The sequence below is a fragment of the Colobus angolensis genome, unplaced genomic scaffold (genome assembly GCF_000951035.1).
Source record: "Colobus angolensis palliatus isolate OR3802 unplaced genomic scaffold, Cang.pa_1.0 Scaffold35, whole genome shotgun sequence".
NCBI classification, from domain to species: Eukaryota; Metazoa; Chordata; class Mammalia; order Primates; family Cercopithecidae; genus Colobus; species Colobus angolensis.
The window spans coordinates 11386011-11403941 of NW_012116821.1; the positions used below are offsets into that span (position 1 = coordinate 11386011).

Below are 17931 nucleotides of genomic sequence, written 5' to 3' on the forward strand. Positions count from 1 at the left end.
CTGGGTATATACCCAAAGGATTATAAATCATGCTGCTATAAAGGCACATGCACACGTATGTTCATTGCGGCACTATTCACAACAGCAAAAACTTGGAATCAACCCAAATGTCCATCAGTGACAGACTGGATTAAGAAAATGTGGCACATATACACCATGGAATACTATGCAGCCATAAAAAAGGATGAGTTTGTGTCCTTTGTAGGGACATGGATGCAGCTGGAAACCATCATTCTCAGCAAACTATCGCAAGAACAGAAAACCAAACACTGCATGTTCTCACTCATAGGTGGGAATTGAACAATGAGATCACTTGGACTCGGGAAGGGGAACATCACACACCGGAGCCTATTATGGGGAAGAGGGAGGGGGGAGGGATTACACTGAGAGTTATACCTGATGTAAATGACGAGTTGATGGGTGCTGACGAGTTGATGGGTGCAGCACACCAACATGGCACAAGTGTACATATGTAACAAACCTGCATGTTATGCACATGTACCCTAGAACTTAAAGTATAATGATAATAAATTAAGTAATAAATAAATAAATAAATATTTAGGGGAAAAAAGAACACTAAGTTTAATGGTATTGAAAGAAAACATTATCTTAATATTAAGTAAATATTTTGGTGGAGCTGTGAAGCGATTTCCTCTGCCACTTTTGAATCTGTGTTATTTTAGTGCTTAGGAGAACTCAGTCAGCATCAGTAGAATAGACCACTTCTAGGATATTTTAGTGTTTGGTGTATGAAATGAAGTATGATGCATGCAAAAAGTATTAAATGATTTCCTCAGGACAGGCAGCCAGTCCTATTGCCACACTGTGGCTTCTGATTCTAGCACAGGTGGCAGATCCCTCAGAGACCTTTGTTTCCAGCAGTGGAGCCCAGTGTCTTCTCTTTACGACAGGCTGTAGAATTGGTTTGGAATCTAAAGGGAGGAACTGATCCATTATCTTGTGGTAATCATGGCAAACCTGTTTGCAAATGCTTAGTCTAATTCTCGACCTGAAAGATGTCCTTTTATGTCTTCTGTTGCCATATTTGCTTTTATTTCTTCAGTAAAATTCTTCACAAGGACATAAGCATAGCACTGCTAAAATGCCTAATAAGTAAATTTATTTTATGGAAACTTTTAAAATTCTTATATTGCTTTATAAGATATTCTCATAAAAAATACACTTTGCTTGACTGTTGTGACAGGAAATCATTAAATAAAACTGTCTATTTGGTAGAAATGAAGCATTAGGTATCAAGTAAAATGACCTCAGTCAGCACTTAACTGCTGGCTTCCAACTAAATCCATGTTTTTATGGGTCTGTAAGTTACTCATATGAGCTAAGTACAGCTTATTATTTGAATATTGTTATTTTATATTCAATAATAACTTAAACAGGTCAAAAGTAATTTTTTAACCATCAATAAAAAGTGAATTTGCTAAGGAAATTAGTGTCATCGTAAAAGTTTCATTGCCTCAGTGGAAACTTGAGGTAATTCAGATGGCTGAAGAAAAAGTTAACGGCCTTATGTATCATCTAAATATAATTTCTTCATCTTCTGGATGATTTCCATCTCCTCTTTTAACTCCTTCTCCCACTGTTTTCCAGAGTCCCGGGTGACATCTTTGCCCAACGAAGGGATGTCAGTCCTAACTGTCTTTAGCGCTTGGGTGCTTGGCTGGGGCCTCATGAGGACCCCATGCTCACTTTTCTGTTATTACGCCAGGAGTATTTTTCGGCTGCCTTCCATTTATGCGCCCGCCTGATACCGTTTGTGGGAATTCCCCAGGGGCAGTTTGCTGATACTCCTCTTCCTGTAAATCGTGACATGTTTTTGATCCTGTTTCTTTATTAGCAGCCTCCTCCATTAGAATATAGGCTTCGTGGCATGTGTTCAGCCGTTCTTTGCATGAGGGGCTGTTGTGGACTGCACAGCCAACCTCGTAGTCACTAGGCAGAAATACTTTCTGTGAAATGGTATTGATGAGTATTGGGTATATCGGGTAGATTTTGACCTGGTGGGAAAATACATTTGGGCTGAAAGTCAAAAGTGCTCACAGTACCACTAATTTTTTTTTTTTTGAGATGGAGTCTCACTCTGTCCCCCAGGCTGGAGTGCAGCGGCGCCTTCTCGGCTCACTGCAAGCTCCGCCTCCCGGTTCAAGGGATTATTGTGCCTCAGCCTCCTGAATAGCTGGAATTACAGGCGCCTGCCACCACGCCTGGCTAATTTTTTGTACTTTTAGTAGAGACGGGGTTTCACCATGTTGGCCCAGGCTGGTCTCGAGCTCCTGGCCTCAAATGATCTGCCCATCTCAGCCTCCCAAGTTAGCTGGGACTATAGGCACATGCCAGCAGGCCCAGCTAATTTTTGTATGTTTTGTACAGCCACTCTACCACTAATTAATATGTGTTTGTGAGTTTTTTGATCCTTCTCATTTGGCATCTAAAAAAAGGAGAAGAGTATTACTTGTCTTATTTTAAACAGACTTTTGAGGATCCACTTACATGATAGATATGAAAGCACCTTAAAGTTTAAAAGTACATATACAAAGTGAGTGGCATTATGTGCAACTGTCACCTGCTAGTCATTCTCAACCACTTTCCCCTGTTCTATAGTTGTCAGAACACTTACTGCCACCTGAAATGGTCATATGTCTTTATTAATTATCATCCTTCTCCACTAGAATGTAAGCTTCACGGGGCAAGCATCTTGTCTTTCTTGTTCACCATTGTAACTTCATACCTTGAAGAGTATCTAGCATAAAGTACATGCATAGTAATGTATATCGAAAGAATGAATGAAATTTAGTGTTTTATCAAGTCTTAGACGCTAATGCATTTCTTAAAAACAAATCCGTTTGGTTTTGGAAATTCCTACTTTTGATATAGTAAAAAAGCACAAGCTTTTTTTCCTAGGAACCTTGACACCACTTTTTAAAGTAGCCAGACATTCTTAATTTGCCAACGATCAGATTTCAGCCTGTTGAAGTAAGGAGACAAGCTGGATTTTTCGTTTTCTGTCTTGGTAGACGTACATACCCCCTTGTCCTCTGAAATGTGTTTACTTTTGTGACAAAAGGGACAGAGCTTCTTTGGCAACATTTGCTCTGAGGCTCAGCTAGGACTGGATGTCAGTTTAACAAACCTTTTATTAGGACAGAAATTGTTTTTTGCCTTCTACAGTATTTGTGTTCATTTGTTTTGTTTTTGTTTTTGAGATGAGGTCTCGTGCTGTCACCCAGGGATCTCCTGCTGCCACTGTATGATCGAGTGTAGTTGTGTGATCATGGTTCACCGCAGCCTTGACCTTCCTGGGCTTAGGTGATCCTCCCACCTCAGCCTCCCAAGTAACTGGGACCATGGGCACATGCCACCATGTCCAGCTAATTTGTGTATGTTTTGTAGAGCCAAGGTTTTGCCATGTCGTGTGTTCATTTGCTTAAGTCCTTCATACAATAGTCATGCATTGAGCACCACTCCATGTTGGAAGTCAGTCATTCAGACAGATATGAAGATAGACAATCTCTGGCTTCACAGTGCTTAGAACAGGCAGATTTGTCAGCTGATTAGCTTGGAATTAATGATAGGATTTAAGCCATAATGAAGCTTACAGGAGTGTTAACTGATAGAATAGGACTACATGGGAGGAAGGGCTTCCTGACACTGAGTTGTGAGGACATGGCCCCTCACTCTGGCAGAGGGATTTATTTGAGGGATGCTTGAGCTCTGTGTTGTGCAGTTATAGTACCTTTCTGCTTTCCTGTGTACAATACTGAAGGAAAGGGGGTGTGATTTCCAGTTCTGAGCTAATTCAGGGTTGTCTGTGAATATCTCTAATGGGCTAGCCTGGATCTAACCTTGAAATGTGACACTCGAGAAACACCTATGACAGAAGGACCCTCACCAACCATATTCATCAGCAACAGCCAGGGGCCCTTGAAGTTTTCTCAGTCTTTAGTGTATATTTGCAGAGTTGGATGGGCAGAAGGTCTTTCATCTATAACTTGCCTCATGAATTTTACCTCAGTTCATCTGCTTGAAGCTGTATTTTTGAACTTCATTGTAATGTACAGGGTGTAAAGAAATATTTCGTGTAAGTTATATGTCCAGTGGCATCCTCAGTTGAATACATACATGCTCTGGCAGTGGTAACAATACAGTGACCATTCTTCTGTCACCAGACCTCACAAAACAAAACAACAATGAAACCCAGAGAATTTGCTTTTATTTAGTCTGCAGATTGCTTTTGTAAAAACATAATTTTATACATGTAGAAGCTTGTGTGCATTAAGTCTTAATTTAATTTGACAAATCATTGCTATGATAATGTCCACTAAATCATTCCTACTTTTCTAAATCACTACAGTCATAATTCATATACATAGAAGTACTTTATTCTTTGCATGCTTGTTTCTTTGGCAGGTCACCATTATTGCAGACGATAACTGCAGATTTTTATGCTGGTCAAGAGAAAGATTAACATACTTTCTGGAATCAGAACCTTTCTTGTATGAAATCTTTAGGTATCTTATTGGAAAAGACATTACGAATAAGCTCTACTCATTGAATGATCCCACCTTAAATGATAAAGTAAGTGTTTTCTGAGTTTATTTTGTTAAATAAATATGTATATGAGGTATATTTCACTTTATGAAATATGTTTTCCTGAATTTTTAGTAACTAGCCATATGTTAAATGCACTGGGGATACTTGTAATCTTGAGAGGAGAAAGTATTTTGTAATGATTAGATTTGCTGTTACTTAGTAAGGAGTCTATAATTGTCAGGGACTAGTGTTTATGATGATAAGGCACCCTCTTCATCAAGAGCATGTTAAGGAAGATGGTAAAGGAGTAAGAGGGGGTAGAGGATGGAGTAGGTTAGGGAGGACAGGGCAGCTGGAGGTTTGCAGACAGAGAAAGGCTGACAGACCCCAGCGATCAGGAAGTTGGCCTTGGAACCCTGCTGTCTTCCAGTCTTGCATATCTTCAGGTCAGGCCAGAAGGTGAAAGGAGAGGTGTAGAGCTGCATAGATCTTCAACAGTTTGCAATTTGATCTTAATTTTCCCGTATCATTTTAGAAAGAAATTAAAATGATTACAAGAGAGAATTTTAAAAAACGTCATTTCTCTGATAAGTACTGTTACCCAGTGACAATTGAGTATATGTGCCCTTTCAAAATCATCTTGTCTGGGCTGTTTATCAAATTAAGCTGTTGCTTATTTCAGTTAATGATTTAGCTTATTATAAATAGGCTACTAAGTATATTTGATTTTTTATAATATATTTATAGTAATAGCTAATAATAAAAATCATAGCTTATGTTTATTGGTCACCTAATATGTATCGGTATTCTATTTTATGCCCTGGCATATTTCTCAGAAAAGTACATGCTGCTTAAATGGAATATATGATTCAACTCCCATAAATCTCAGAAAGCTTAAAACTTTGCTTTGTAGAAAGCCAAAAAGCTGGAACATCAGCTCAGCCTCTGCACACAGATCTCCATGTTGGAAATGAGGAACAGTATAGCCAGCTCCAGTGACAGTGATGACGGCTTGCACCAGTTTCTTCGGGGTACCTCCAGCATGTCCTCTCTTCGTAAGTTATCCCAAAACTGATACTACTCCAGAGTTCTGATGGATATCTCTGGACATAGACAAATGACAACTTTGATTAGAAAAATAACTTTGCAGGTAACTATTTGGCAACCTAAAGGTAACAATAAAAAGAATCAAATTTTGTTTAGCATTTCCCCCATATTGCATATGAGCTAAAAGCCAACTTTACAACTCTTATTTCTGTTTCAGAAATTGTTCACTGGTTTTGCCATATACTTTGCTTAAATAGTGGCTCACCGGCTGGGCACGGTGGCTTATGCCTGTAATCCCAGCACTTTGGGAGGCTGAGGTGGGCAGATCACAAGGTCAGGAGATCGAGACCATCCTGACTAATACGGTAAAACCCCATCTCTACTAAAAATACAAAAAAAAAATAGCTGGGCATGGTGGTGGGCGCCTGTAGTCTCAGCTACTAGGGAGGCTGAGGCAGGAGAATGGCGTGAACCCGGGAGGTGGAGCCTGCAGTGAGCCGAGATCGTGCCACTGCACGCCAGCCTGGGCAACAGAGCGAGATTCTGTCTCAAAAAAAAAAAAAAAAAAAAAAAAAGTGGCTCACCAGAATACTCTGAAAGAGTCCACATGGTTTGATTTTGTTGCTTTGGTTTTGTTTGGTTTTGTTGCCATTTGGTTTTGTTACTTTCATGACTTTAGTTAGAGTGAAGGTCTAGACCCAGAAATGTTTTGAAAAATGATAGACAAATAAATGCTGGATGTTCTGCTGCTGGCTGGTTATCTCAGTATGAGTGCCATGAGTTAAAAAGTGATTGGGAACTGGAATATTCCCAAAGACAAAGGAGATCACTAAACACCCTTGTGAGTTACCTCATTCACACACCTGGCCAGTGGCACATTTTCCGGGATTCTTCCGTAGTTTAGATTGTTTCAAAACATTTTAAGTAGCACAGACAACCCAGATGTTGAAAATTAGTAAGTAAAATGAGAAAAACTAAATTAGGCATTAAATGCTTAATATTAAGAATTAGTCTAAGAATGATAGTATAAAAACTTTGAACAAATTCATATGAAACAGCAAAAAGGCAGACATTCTTCCATTGCATGAATTAAAAACTATTTGTATTTCTGATTGTATTTTAAACCAAATTAACTTTTAAAAAATGCAAACACATTAAACAATTCTTTATGTAAATGGATCTTGTAACTTTGTATGCCTCAGATAAGTTAGATTGGGGATTTTAAGTATTACATAGTCAGGAGAGGCTGGAATTTACAAGGCCATGTAATTGATGTGTAGGAAAGAAAAAACTTTACCTCTACCCTTTTAGGGTTGTTTTTGGGCTGGACCTGAGAATTAAATTGACATAAGACAGATTAACAAGAGAAAAGGATACACATTTAATACAAGTTGTATGAATTTGTGTTAAAAGCTCATACAGGTTTTACATGGCACAAAAGCTTTCATAAGGAAATGAAGACCTGAAAAAGCAATTAAACAGTTTATAGTGAATTGGACAAAGAATAGTAAGTTGTGAAAAAGCAACTAAATTATGCTGGAAGACTTGAAGACAAAATAGTTATTTTAATAAAGGCTTGTACAGAATTCTCTCTGCCTCAACATCTTGATGATAAGAATGTTGTTTTCCTTCTAATATTTTTGGAGGTCACCTTTCATACAAGAATTTCATCTCCTGTTTTTTTTTTTTTTTTTTTTGTGGGGTTGGGGATTTTTTGTTTGTTTGTTTTTTGTTTTTTGTGTTTGTTCTTGTTTTTGAGGCAGGGTCGCTTTTTGTCACCCAGGCTGGAGTGCAGTGGCACAATTACAGGTCACTGCAGCCTTGAACTCCTGGGCTCAAGGGAACCTTGTCTCTATAAAAATAAAAAAAAATTGCTGGGTGTCGTGGTGCAGGCCTGTAGTCCTAGCTACTCAACAGGCTGAGGCAGGAGGATCCCACCCACCTCGGCCTCCCAAAGTGCTGGGATTTCAGGCGTGAGCCACTGCACCTGGCCTGCATAGTAACTTTTTGAAGGTATTAACTAAAGCTTATATGAAGGTCGGGAGCTGCACTTCCCTACTCTTGGGGCTCAACCAAAGGACCAGCTGCCATCTGGATCATTGCCATTGTGACTGCAGAGGGAAGACAGTGGTGGCAGATTTACAAGATGGCTGTTAAAGCTCCTGGTCCAAAGGAGCAAGTACCTCTTCCGTGTATGTTCCCTGGGCCACAGAAGTCACTTGCCAGAACCAACATCAATGGATAGATCATTTAACCCTCCTGCAGGGGCTGTGAAGGGGCTAATGAGAAACAAAGCAGGTAGAAAGCTGGACTATAACACAATCTACTATAGCAGGTGTTATGTCATTTTACAGATGAGGAAATGGGGAATATGAGATGCTTATTCACTTGCTCCCCTTCCATAGTGACTGGTTCTGCAATACAAACCTAGGGATCCCGTCTGATTCCAAAGCTCATGTTTGGCCAGGCACAGTGCCTCACACCTGTAGTCTCAGCACTTTGGGAGGTTGAGGCTGGAGGATCGCTTGAGCCCAGGAGTTCAAGACCAGCCTGGGCAACATAATAAGACCCCTTCTCTACAAAAAAAATTAAAAAATTATCCAGGCATGGTGATACACGCCTGTGATTTCATCTTCTTGGGAGGCTGAGGTGAGAGGATTGCTTGAGCCAGGGAAGTCAAGGTTGCAGTGAGCCATAATTGAGCCACTGCACCGAAGCCTGGGTAACAGAGTGAGACCCTGTATCAAAAAGAAAAAAGAAAAAGAAAAACAGAAGCTCATGCTTGTAGACCAGATTACCTCTGTGGTTTTTTTAAATGCACGTAACAGTTGACTTGTGTTTTTAGATGTACAGGTCACCTTCACATCTGTTCTTGCATTTGAACCTGACAGCTGTGTGAGCTAGGCACAGGAGCTGTTATTATTTGCCTCTTTGCAGATGAGTCCACCTAGAGTTGGTGAAGGTAGTGACTTGTTCTGAACCACTTTTTCTCAACTCCCACCTACTTTTCTGGGGTAACCTGTCATCCCGATTCCTTCCTTGTTATCAAGTAGTGCTGCAGATAGGTTTTCGTAGATGGGTTAATATAATCCATTTTAGTGAACATTTTTGCCTTATTCTTAGCACTGGAGTACTAGGGTCCTACTTTGGAACATGTGAAATTATCCAATGATAATCTCCAGTGTCATTTAGCTTTTAGTTAGAGTACTTACAGAATTACAAGCAGTGTCACTCCATACAAAATTAAATATACCTTATGTATTTCCTTAAACCTTTTTACATTGTACCACCTATTCATTAACCCAAATCTAGGTCAATTTAAACATTAACATGCATATGAATATTTATAATTACTTTTTGAATCACGATCTGAATAGCATGGGCACATTGCATTCAGCCCCTACACCTCGGGGCTCCCTTTCCAGTCTCTCTGTCTCTCTGTCTCTGTGTGTGTGTTTCTGCATATGTTTTTATTTTGGTTTTTTGGTTTGTCCTGTAGAACAGCAGATTCTTAAATGTGCATATGAATCACCTGGAGATCTTATTAAAGATCCTGATGTAGCAGGCTGGGGTGGGGGTTTGGGAGTCCACAGGTTTAACCAGTGCCCAGGTGATACCAGTGTGGCTGTTCTGTGAACTACGCTTTGAGTAGGGAGGCTGGAGAATTTTCCACCTTCTGGAATTTTGCTGAGTTCATCCCCATGGTGGTGATTATGGTGTTCTTGTCTTTCTCATCTGCCCGGTAGTTGGGTCTAGAAGCTTGCATAAATTCTGGGAAAGGCTACTTTAAAGATCTCAATCAGTAATGTGACAAATATTCTTCATAACTTTACACAGCAAATGTTCAGTGAAGCAGAAATACGGATCAGAAAAAGGTGGAGGAAAGCTAAGTGACCTGTTTTAATGAAATTGCTGCTGCTCCCATTTCTCATGTTGTACTTTGCTTTTATACATGCCACACAACGCTAAATCCGCAGCAAGGTCTCTACTCCTTTCCACACAGATTCTGTATTCCCACTCCAAATTGTCATTTAAAGGGAAGAAAGTGAAGTCATGAGATAGCCTGAGAAAAAGTCATTTTTCTCTCTGTTTTTTCAATACATAATTCATTTAACTCTTTCACTTTCTCATTGCTTTGTTTACTGGGTTTCATGTTTGCAAACATGGAACATAGTGAGATAGGAAGAGAGGAAGAGACAAGCTGTATGAGATGTGTGAGAATCTTTAGTGCCAGTGTATGTAGGAAAGCTTTCTTCTCTTGGCTCCTGGACCAAGGAGTTGCTCGTCAGCTTACCTTGTTGTCATCTTCTTGTCATCTTCTCTCCTCCTTAGCTCCCTTCATGTATAAAACACACACATTCACACAGATGGATTGTATTAGCAATTCCATCAGTAGTAATGCTGCCTAGCTCAGACATTGCTATGGTAACAGGAAGACATATGTTTCCTTGAATGTTACAGAACTGTATTTTAGTTAATTGGGGTTAAATAACTTATCATTTGGATTTTTTTTTTTAATCACAAGACAGTATAGGCAATGCAATCGGTTGGAACTCATCTTTGAAAAAGCTTGTTTAAACCACGTCTTTTTTCATGAAATAAAAATTATGTTGTTTTTAAAGATGCTGTGAGATCTTTAGAGAGATGTTTCTTATTAAGATCTTTGTAAGTATTTTGTTTGTTATTAGTGTCAAGACAGTACTACATTGGCCAGGCACACTGGCTTATGCCTATAATCCCAGCACTTTGGGAGGCCAAGGCAGGAGGATCTCTTGACCCCAGGAGTTCAAGACGAGCATGGGCAAGATAGCAAGACCCCCCTTTCTACAAAAAAATTTTTTAATTATATGGAGGTGGTGGCATGCGCCTGTGGTCCCAGCTACTTAGGAGACTGAGCTAAGAGGACCACTTTAGCCTGGGAGATCTAGGCTGCAGTGAGCCATCGTCTTGCCACTACACTCCAGCCTGGGTGAAAGAGTGAGACCCTGTCTCAAAGGAAAAAAAAAAGATGCTGCTGTGGACAGTCTACTAATGTCATATGACCTAGTTGTACAAATATTTAGTTAGCTTGCAGTCTGAAAAGGCTAGCAATATGTCTGAGAGAAACTAATGGGTTTCTCTCGATTCTCTTCTGTGTTTGTTTACCTGGAAAGATGCAAAAAGCCATTACAGCATTCTTAGTTTCGAGGCTGGTTTCATGAAATAATCTGTTCAGCTCAATTTGTATTTCATTCCTGTTGTGAGCAACCATAAACTTACAAACAGTAAGCTTTACATGAATTCTGCAGAGAGGTAGAAAGATGTGATTAGGCAGCAGGTTTCTGGGAGATAAGCCTGAACAATTCTCAGACATACCAAGATGGCTAGAGAAAAGCAATACCCTCATTTTGTAGATGAGCAAAATGCAGTTTAGGGAGATCAATGTGAGCATAAACTTGTTTGGGGATATTCACCTACTGCTGTAGCAGCTGACACATCCTGACCACTTTCATCCAGGTTCTCATTTAATCCTCGCAACCACCCTATGAGGTGGGTGTTTCATTTTCCGTTTTTAGGCTTAGGAATGTGACCCTGTCTCCCCCAGCCAGTAGAGGCTATGCTCTCTCGTGCCAGTGCCTCCCTCCTCGCCCCAGGAGGGGGCTTCTATCCTCACGCAGCATTTTCTTACCTGTAAAATCTTATCTGAAGGTATTTTATACAGTTGTACATTTTTAGTCTGTTAGTCAAATTTTTTTAAATTATCAAGTTAATAGACATAGATATCACGTGGTTAGAAAAAACCTTACAGTGAAAAGAACTGACTGCCCTCCAAGCTGATCTGAGTCCTACTCCGAAGGAACAATCACTTGGAAACACTTGTTACCCATAGTGCTAATCTTTTTTTTTTTTCTTTCTTTTTGAGAAAGGGTCTCACTCTGTCATCCAGGCTAGAGTGCAGTGGCAGCACCACAGCTCACTGCATCCTCCACCTCCCAGACTCAAGATGTCCTCCTGCCTCAGCCTTCCGAGTGCTGGGACTGCAGGTGCGTGCCACCACGCCCGGCTGATTGTTGTATGTTTTTTGTAGAGACCAGGTCTTGCTATGTTGCCCAGGCTGGTCTCAAATTCCTGGGCTCAAGTGATCTGTCCGTCTTGGCCTCCCAAAGTACTGGGATTCTAGGCAAGTGACTACCTTCTCACCAACTCTAGGTGGACTTAGTAACTTTTATCTACTGACCTACTTAGCTCACTGCTAACTTTCCCTCCGCTTTCTGCTCAACATGGTGAGGTCACTACTTTTTGTTCTTTTATTGTTTAACTTTGTAACATTAAACAATGCACTTAAATCTCTGTTTCTTCTTCTTGCTGGACTAATTTTAAAGGTGAGGGACATTAGGGCTGGGCCCAATGGCTCACTCCTGTAGTCCCCGCACTTTTGGAGGCCAAGGCAGGCAGATCAGTTGAGCCCGGGAGTTCAAGACCAGCCTGGTCAACATGGCGAAACCCTGTCTCTACAAAACATACGAAAAATAGGTGGGCATGGTGGCCTGCCTGTGCCTGTAATCCCAGCTACTCAGGAGACTGAGGACCACCTGAGCCTGAGGAGGTTGAAGTTGCAGTGAGCCAAGATTGCGCCACTGCATTCCAGCCTGGGCACAGAGTGAGACCCTGCTCAAAAAAAAATAATTTTTTTTAAAAGGTGAGGACATTAGCATCCCTATTTTCTTATTCTTCCCCCTTCTACCTTCTAACTGTTCTGGGTCTCTTCTTTTGCTTTGAAATGGTCAAGTTGTTATATGTTCTCTTTTATAACTGCAAATAGCCTTTGTCTATGAATTGCTCCACAAAGTCTAGGACATATAAACAATGTTGAGATTATTGTGCTTTATGTAGAACCAAGTAGTGGGCAATGCTTACATTTCTTTCTGTTTCCAATGTCATGACTCTTGTTCTGTTCAAAGGAGACTGTTCCTAAAAATCAAGTTCAAGTGGATTCTTCTTTTGTATACAACATGACAATCATGCCACGGTTTACTTTATGCCTTGACTCTCTTTTTTCCCCTAAGGTTGTTTCATTGCCTTGCTGTTGTGGGACACATTCACCATATCCCCGGGGTCTTCAGCCTTCTTCCTCATTCTCTTTTTTAGGTGAAGCCCATTTCATTTTTTCTTCAAGTCTCTGAGTGGTTGTCCTTTGTTTCAACCCTACCTTTTCATACGGCTTATTGTTTCTGCGGGCATTTCTAGTTGCCTTCCTTTTTCCTTATCCTTGCCTTTTCTGTCCTTGTATCCTTTCTCCCGGTTCTGTGGCCCATTTTTCCTAGAGACTTTCCTTACAGAGGCTGCCGTCCTCCAGCCTCATCCTGGACGGATTGTTCTCTGGGCTGTTGCATGGCTGCCAGCCTGGATCCTGCCCTCACTTTTCTCCTGGATTCATTCACCTTCTCCTCTACCCTGTGTCTTCTTTGTGAGCAGGAAGGGGCCGCAGCACTTTTGCTCCTCCTTGGTTGCTCACACCACACCTTGTGCTCTGCAGCTCAAGGCCCTGATGGTGCATCTGAGTAGTTAGGGACTGATGGGAGAATGTGCTCTTGGGGCCGAGTAGACCTCATCACAGGACCCACGAAGCTACTCCAACCTCCGCATTTGCCCTAATTTTTATGCTTTGCTTGAGTTCCTCAGTGCTGGTGCTGAGTGTATTAAAGGAAACATTTGGTGCACAGGCCAAAGCTACCCTTCAGTATTGTTGTTCAGAAAGCTTCAATTCAAACTCAGTTTCCTCAATTAAAAAAAATCTTAGGGTATAATAAGCAAAGACAGGAAAAGAAATAATTCTTTCCAGAAAAAAAAAAAAAAGCCATTAAAGCCTTCCCCATTCCCGTTCTTCAGAAATTGTACAATCTAATTAAAATTCTGAACTCCTGTAGGTTTTTAATTACTTGCTAAAGCAGTTGGCCAGATGGTTAAACATAATAAAAATAATAACGTTTTGAAAGAAATGAAGCAAACGTCATTAAAGTTAACAGGGGAGAAAAGAAAATCTTAGCACATTATATTAGCTTACAGAAATGTTGCTCCTTTTTAAAAAGTGTGTTTCTTAAGCAAGCATAAAAGTCACCTGACAAATTTCACATCATGGTACTCTACTTATTTGAAGCTCAGATTTGAGATAGTTTGTTCATCCTCTGGAATAGGCATGACCTGCACTCTAGATTTAAGAACAGCAAATGTTTACTTTTACTTCCTAGGAAAGGCCCTCAGGCCCTCCTGTAATTAGAAGTACACTGAAATAGAAATAAGATTAATAGGGACAGAATCTTACCTCATTTTTTCTTACCCTGTATGCCGGAGATTTGACTGTCCTGTAAGAGCTCCCTGGTTCATGTATAAAAAGGCCTGCTCTCATTATGTTAAGTGAAATAAACCAGGCACAGAAAGACAAACTTCACATGTTCTCACATATTTGTAGAAGCTAAAAACTAAAAGAACTGAACTCTAGGACAGAGAGAGTAGAAGGATGGTTATCAGAGGCTGGAAAAGGTAATGGGGGTGGAGGGAGGTAGAGGGAAAGTGGAGATGGTTAATGGATACAAAAAATAGGTAGAAAGAATGAATAAGACCTGGTATTTGCTAGCACAACAGGATAACTGTAGTAAAAAATAAGATACCTTTTTAAAATAACGAAAAGAGTAAGCTGGATTGTTTGTAACATAAAGGATAAATGCTTGAGGTGATAGATAGCCTATTTAGCCTGATGTGATTATTTCACATTGCATTCCTGTATCAAAATATCTCATGTAACTCATAAATATATATATCCACTATGTACCCACAAACATTTTAAACTAAAAAAAAGTTTTTGTAAGGCCTTCTATGGTTCTTTAACTCAAGACTCTGGAAGACAGAGAAGGATCTGCAGGTAGCCCCAGCCTGCCCTCCACGGAGGTCGATGTTTCGTCTGCCGTTGTAGCCGGTGACCCTCAGGGACACGGAGTGGGTCTTAACGATGGGTTCCCCTCCTTCCTCACCAGCACCCAGCCCTAGCTGCTGTCTGAACGGTTCTGCCCGGGAGAGACTCTGCTGGCCATTTCTGAAGCCCCTTGTGAGAGCCCATGGTTTGGTCACCCCCTGCCATCCGGCAGAAGCAGAGGTGTCCACTGTTTAGCTCAGGGCTCTCACTGCTGTCTCAGTCTTCCACGTGTGCTCAGTGGCCTTGACTTGGAGTTTTTCTTTCTCAGCCACAGCACGGCAGCCTGGTGCTACAGTTCTGTTTCCCACCTGAACATACTGCGACTGTGGCAGACAGCCCAGAGCACAATTCTGCTCCACTGGCTGCAGCTTCTCGATGCCTTGGTCCTTGTGGAAGTCCTTTGAGCAGAGGATTTTTTTGCTACTTGGTCTAATATGAAACATCCCGCCAGCAACAGTAACTCGTGACGTAACTGTTTAACAGTTTCACACCTGTTAAGTCTGGATTGCAGTTCAGTATGATACTGTTTATATGCTTTCATAATAAAATGTATTAACTGGTAGGTAGAAGGTGATTATAGCTAACAGAAAAAAAATTACTACCAAAGTCTTTTCCTGATCACAGTAAATACAACAGGATGGAGTTAACCACTCTGCCTCCCAACTGTAAAAATAGTTTTAATAGAAAACTAAGAATCAATTTTCTGGGAAATTTATGGGTATGGAATTTTTTGCCCCTCTACAATTGGGAATAAATGAAAAGTGAAGTATTCTACAGAGATCATGAACCTTACGGTAACATCCTTGAAGGACAAAAGTGATTTGAAAAAGCTCTTAACTAAAGATAAGCTCTATTTTTTCCTCTCTCTTCTCGTGTTCTCACATCTCTAGAAGATAGTTGGGCCTCTGGGCAAATTTCTGACGATCCGTGAGTACATAAAATTAATGAAAAGCCAGGCACACCTGTAGAAGTTATTTATTAATGTTCAACTTGTGAAATGTAAGAGCATTCCCTTGAAATATAATATTCCCTCATTTTTTTTTTTTTTGTTCATACTACAAATTGGTTTTGGATGTATTAGGGCTTCAAAGAAATAATTTCCAGCTATATAGGGATGGACTCTGGGTCTTTCCATTGAACCAGTAAGTCTCCTGATGGGGCCAGAGAGCCCCATGTCTAGGGGCCAGATGAGCCCCTCACTCCTCAAAGCCGGCCTTTCTGGTGGCCATGACAGTTGCAGATTCCGAGGCAGGGCAGGTGATCCTTTTGTCTTCCTGGATGTGAATGTTATACTTGGCCCTCAGTGTTACAGAAGGCCAGGCTAATGGGTTGGTACAAAGAGTGGACACTGTGATTCTGATTCCAAGTGAGGGGTTGGCAGCCAGCTGGCACCGGGTAGTCCCTGGAAGTGGCAGGTTGGGCTGTCCTCCTGTCTGCCAGTGTGTGTACCATGGTGGAAAAAGCAACAAGGCAATGTTGTTGTAAGCACAGGGACTTGCCAGGGGGATTGCAGATTCTCAGCCACAAAGCTTGAGATGAAAGTGAGTCCAGAACTTTTGTAGAAAATTTCCGTCTTTCCAGGCTGCTAGGGCTCCCCGGTTATAGCTAACAGGACACCTCTGCTCCTTCTAGGGTGTCTTCTAAGTGGTTCACACCCTGGGGAGAAATAAGCTCACTCATGGCATCCACCGCTCTCTGTTTGTTTTCACGGATGTCTTTGCTTTAGCTTCTGAATATACAGTAGAAATAATAGTACAGATGTGGTTTGGGCGAATTGCTCTGAAAAGTGCTTTGAGTTTCTGAGAAATAAAATAAGACAGCATGAAAGACCAGGTGTGATTCCTTTTTATTTTCCCAACATTTAACCCATTGTCTAGCACCTTGTGGTCACTCCCTGATTCCTTTTACTGATTGGATGAAAACATTGTAGCAGGTGATGGTACTATTAAGCCTATTGATATTCCCTTGAGAGAACAGTGTTCTTGTCCATGCTCTAAGCAGTGTCGAATCAATTCTACCAAAGTGATTTCCTTCAGGGCACACACTACAGAGTGGAGTGATGACAGTCCCTTTTCCTAATGAGATTTACTGGACCCTGAAGCCTGCCTGTGCTTGAGGAATGCTGGCGATGCCCCACTGGGAGACCCGCCAGAGATTAAAGGTGATACCCATGTCTTTTTCCCTCATCCTCAGGATCCTTTCTGAGGTTCCCTATGTGGCCTTTCAGAGGAGAGATTTTTTTCATCACTGTGTACTTAAGGACATTATCAAGGTCCTGGCTATGCGTGGGGTACTTCTGTGAGGCTGCAGGAGAAAAGAGGCCTTGGTTACAGCATTCAAGATGCCTGTTTTCTAATAAGGAAGAGATGCAAGTACTGTAACCACAATGTGACACAGAACGTGTAAGGGCTGAAGCTATTGCGATGAAGAGGGTAGAATCTTCCCACCGGAGTCAGGGAGGGTTACACATGAAGGAGGTGGAGTTTGAACCCTGCTTGAGGAAACAACAGGAGTTTGGTGGTTAGGGATGGGAGCAAAGGAACCATTCCAAGTAGAGGGAAAAAAGCAAGATGAAAAGAGGAGGATGGGCTGGATTTGAAGAGCAGTGAGTTTGCAAGAGCTTGGACTGGAAGAGGGAGGGAGGTCCAACTTGGAGGACCCTGGATGTCACCCCAAGGATTGTGAATGACTCTCATTATCCCTTTAATATTATATAGTAAGTTCCACAGCTCTTCTTCTTCCCCAGCAAACATGGTGGGAGTAGAACAAATTCTTTCACAGAAAAGCTGACAACTCTTGGGAAGTTGTTACTTAACCATTTCCTTTTGTGTTGAGTCCTCCCTTCATTTTCTCTCAGTGAAAAAAAATGCAAGGATAGGTGAGAGAGTTGGGAGGTCGGATAGCATTGTGGCTCCAGAGTATAGGTAGCTGCCTCAATATAACTGTAGGATGTCCCTCCTGGTTTGATAGGTGAGCCTAAAAACCAGAGACCACTTAGTCCTACTTCCTCAGACGAAATAAACTGGGTTTGTTCTGTTTAAGCTATTATACAATTATGTCTAAATACGATTTATTATTGATTCGGTTTAATGCTCTTAGACATGCCATCTTACTGTTTGTTCTGAGTGTTATCTCATTGTAGATACTCAGCCTAAGTTAATATTTTATGAGACCCAATGATAACTTAAGGCTAAAAATATGATAGAAGCCAGGGCTATTTTTTTTGTTTTGTTTTTGTTTTTGTTTTTGTTTTTTTACAGAAATTGGTGCTATATTTAAAGGTATTGTAAAGGATCAATGCCATACGCTTCATTATTTTTTCCAAAACACACGTACTTATTTTTCTTTTTCTTTTTTTTTTTTTAATTTTTATGGTATCTTCTTTT

General features: G+C 40.9%; 1 protein-coding gene across 3 annotated transcripts in view; it reads left to right on the plus strand.

Moving 5' to 3' along the window:
* BVES (blood vessel epicardial substance) overlaps nucleotides 1-17931 on the plus strand; it is a 43601-nt gene that overhangs the window by 16610 nt on the left and 9060 nt on the right. For all 3 annotated transcript variants that reach the window (XM_011952872.1, XM_011952871.1, XM_011952873.1), the window contains exons 6-7: nucleotides 4426-4593; nucleotides 5462-5603. In XM_011952872.1, the coding sequence (XP_011808262.1) occupies nucleotides 4426-4593; nucleotides 5462-5603 (310 nt within the window). The remainder of the gene's footprint in view (nucleotides 1-4425; nucleotides 4594-5461; nucleotides 5604-17931) is intronic.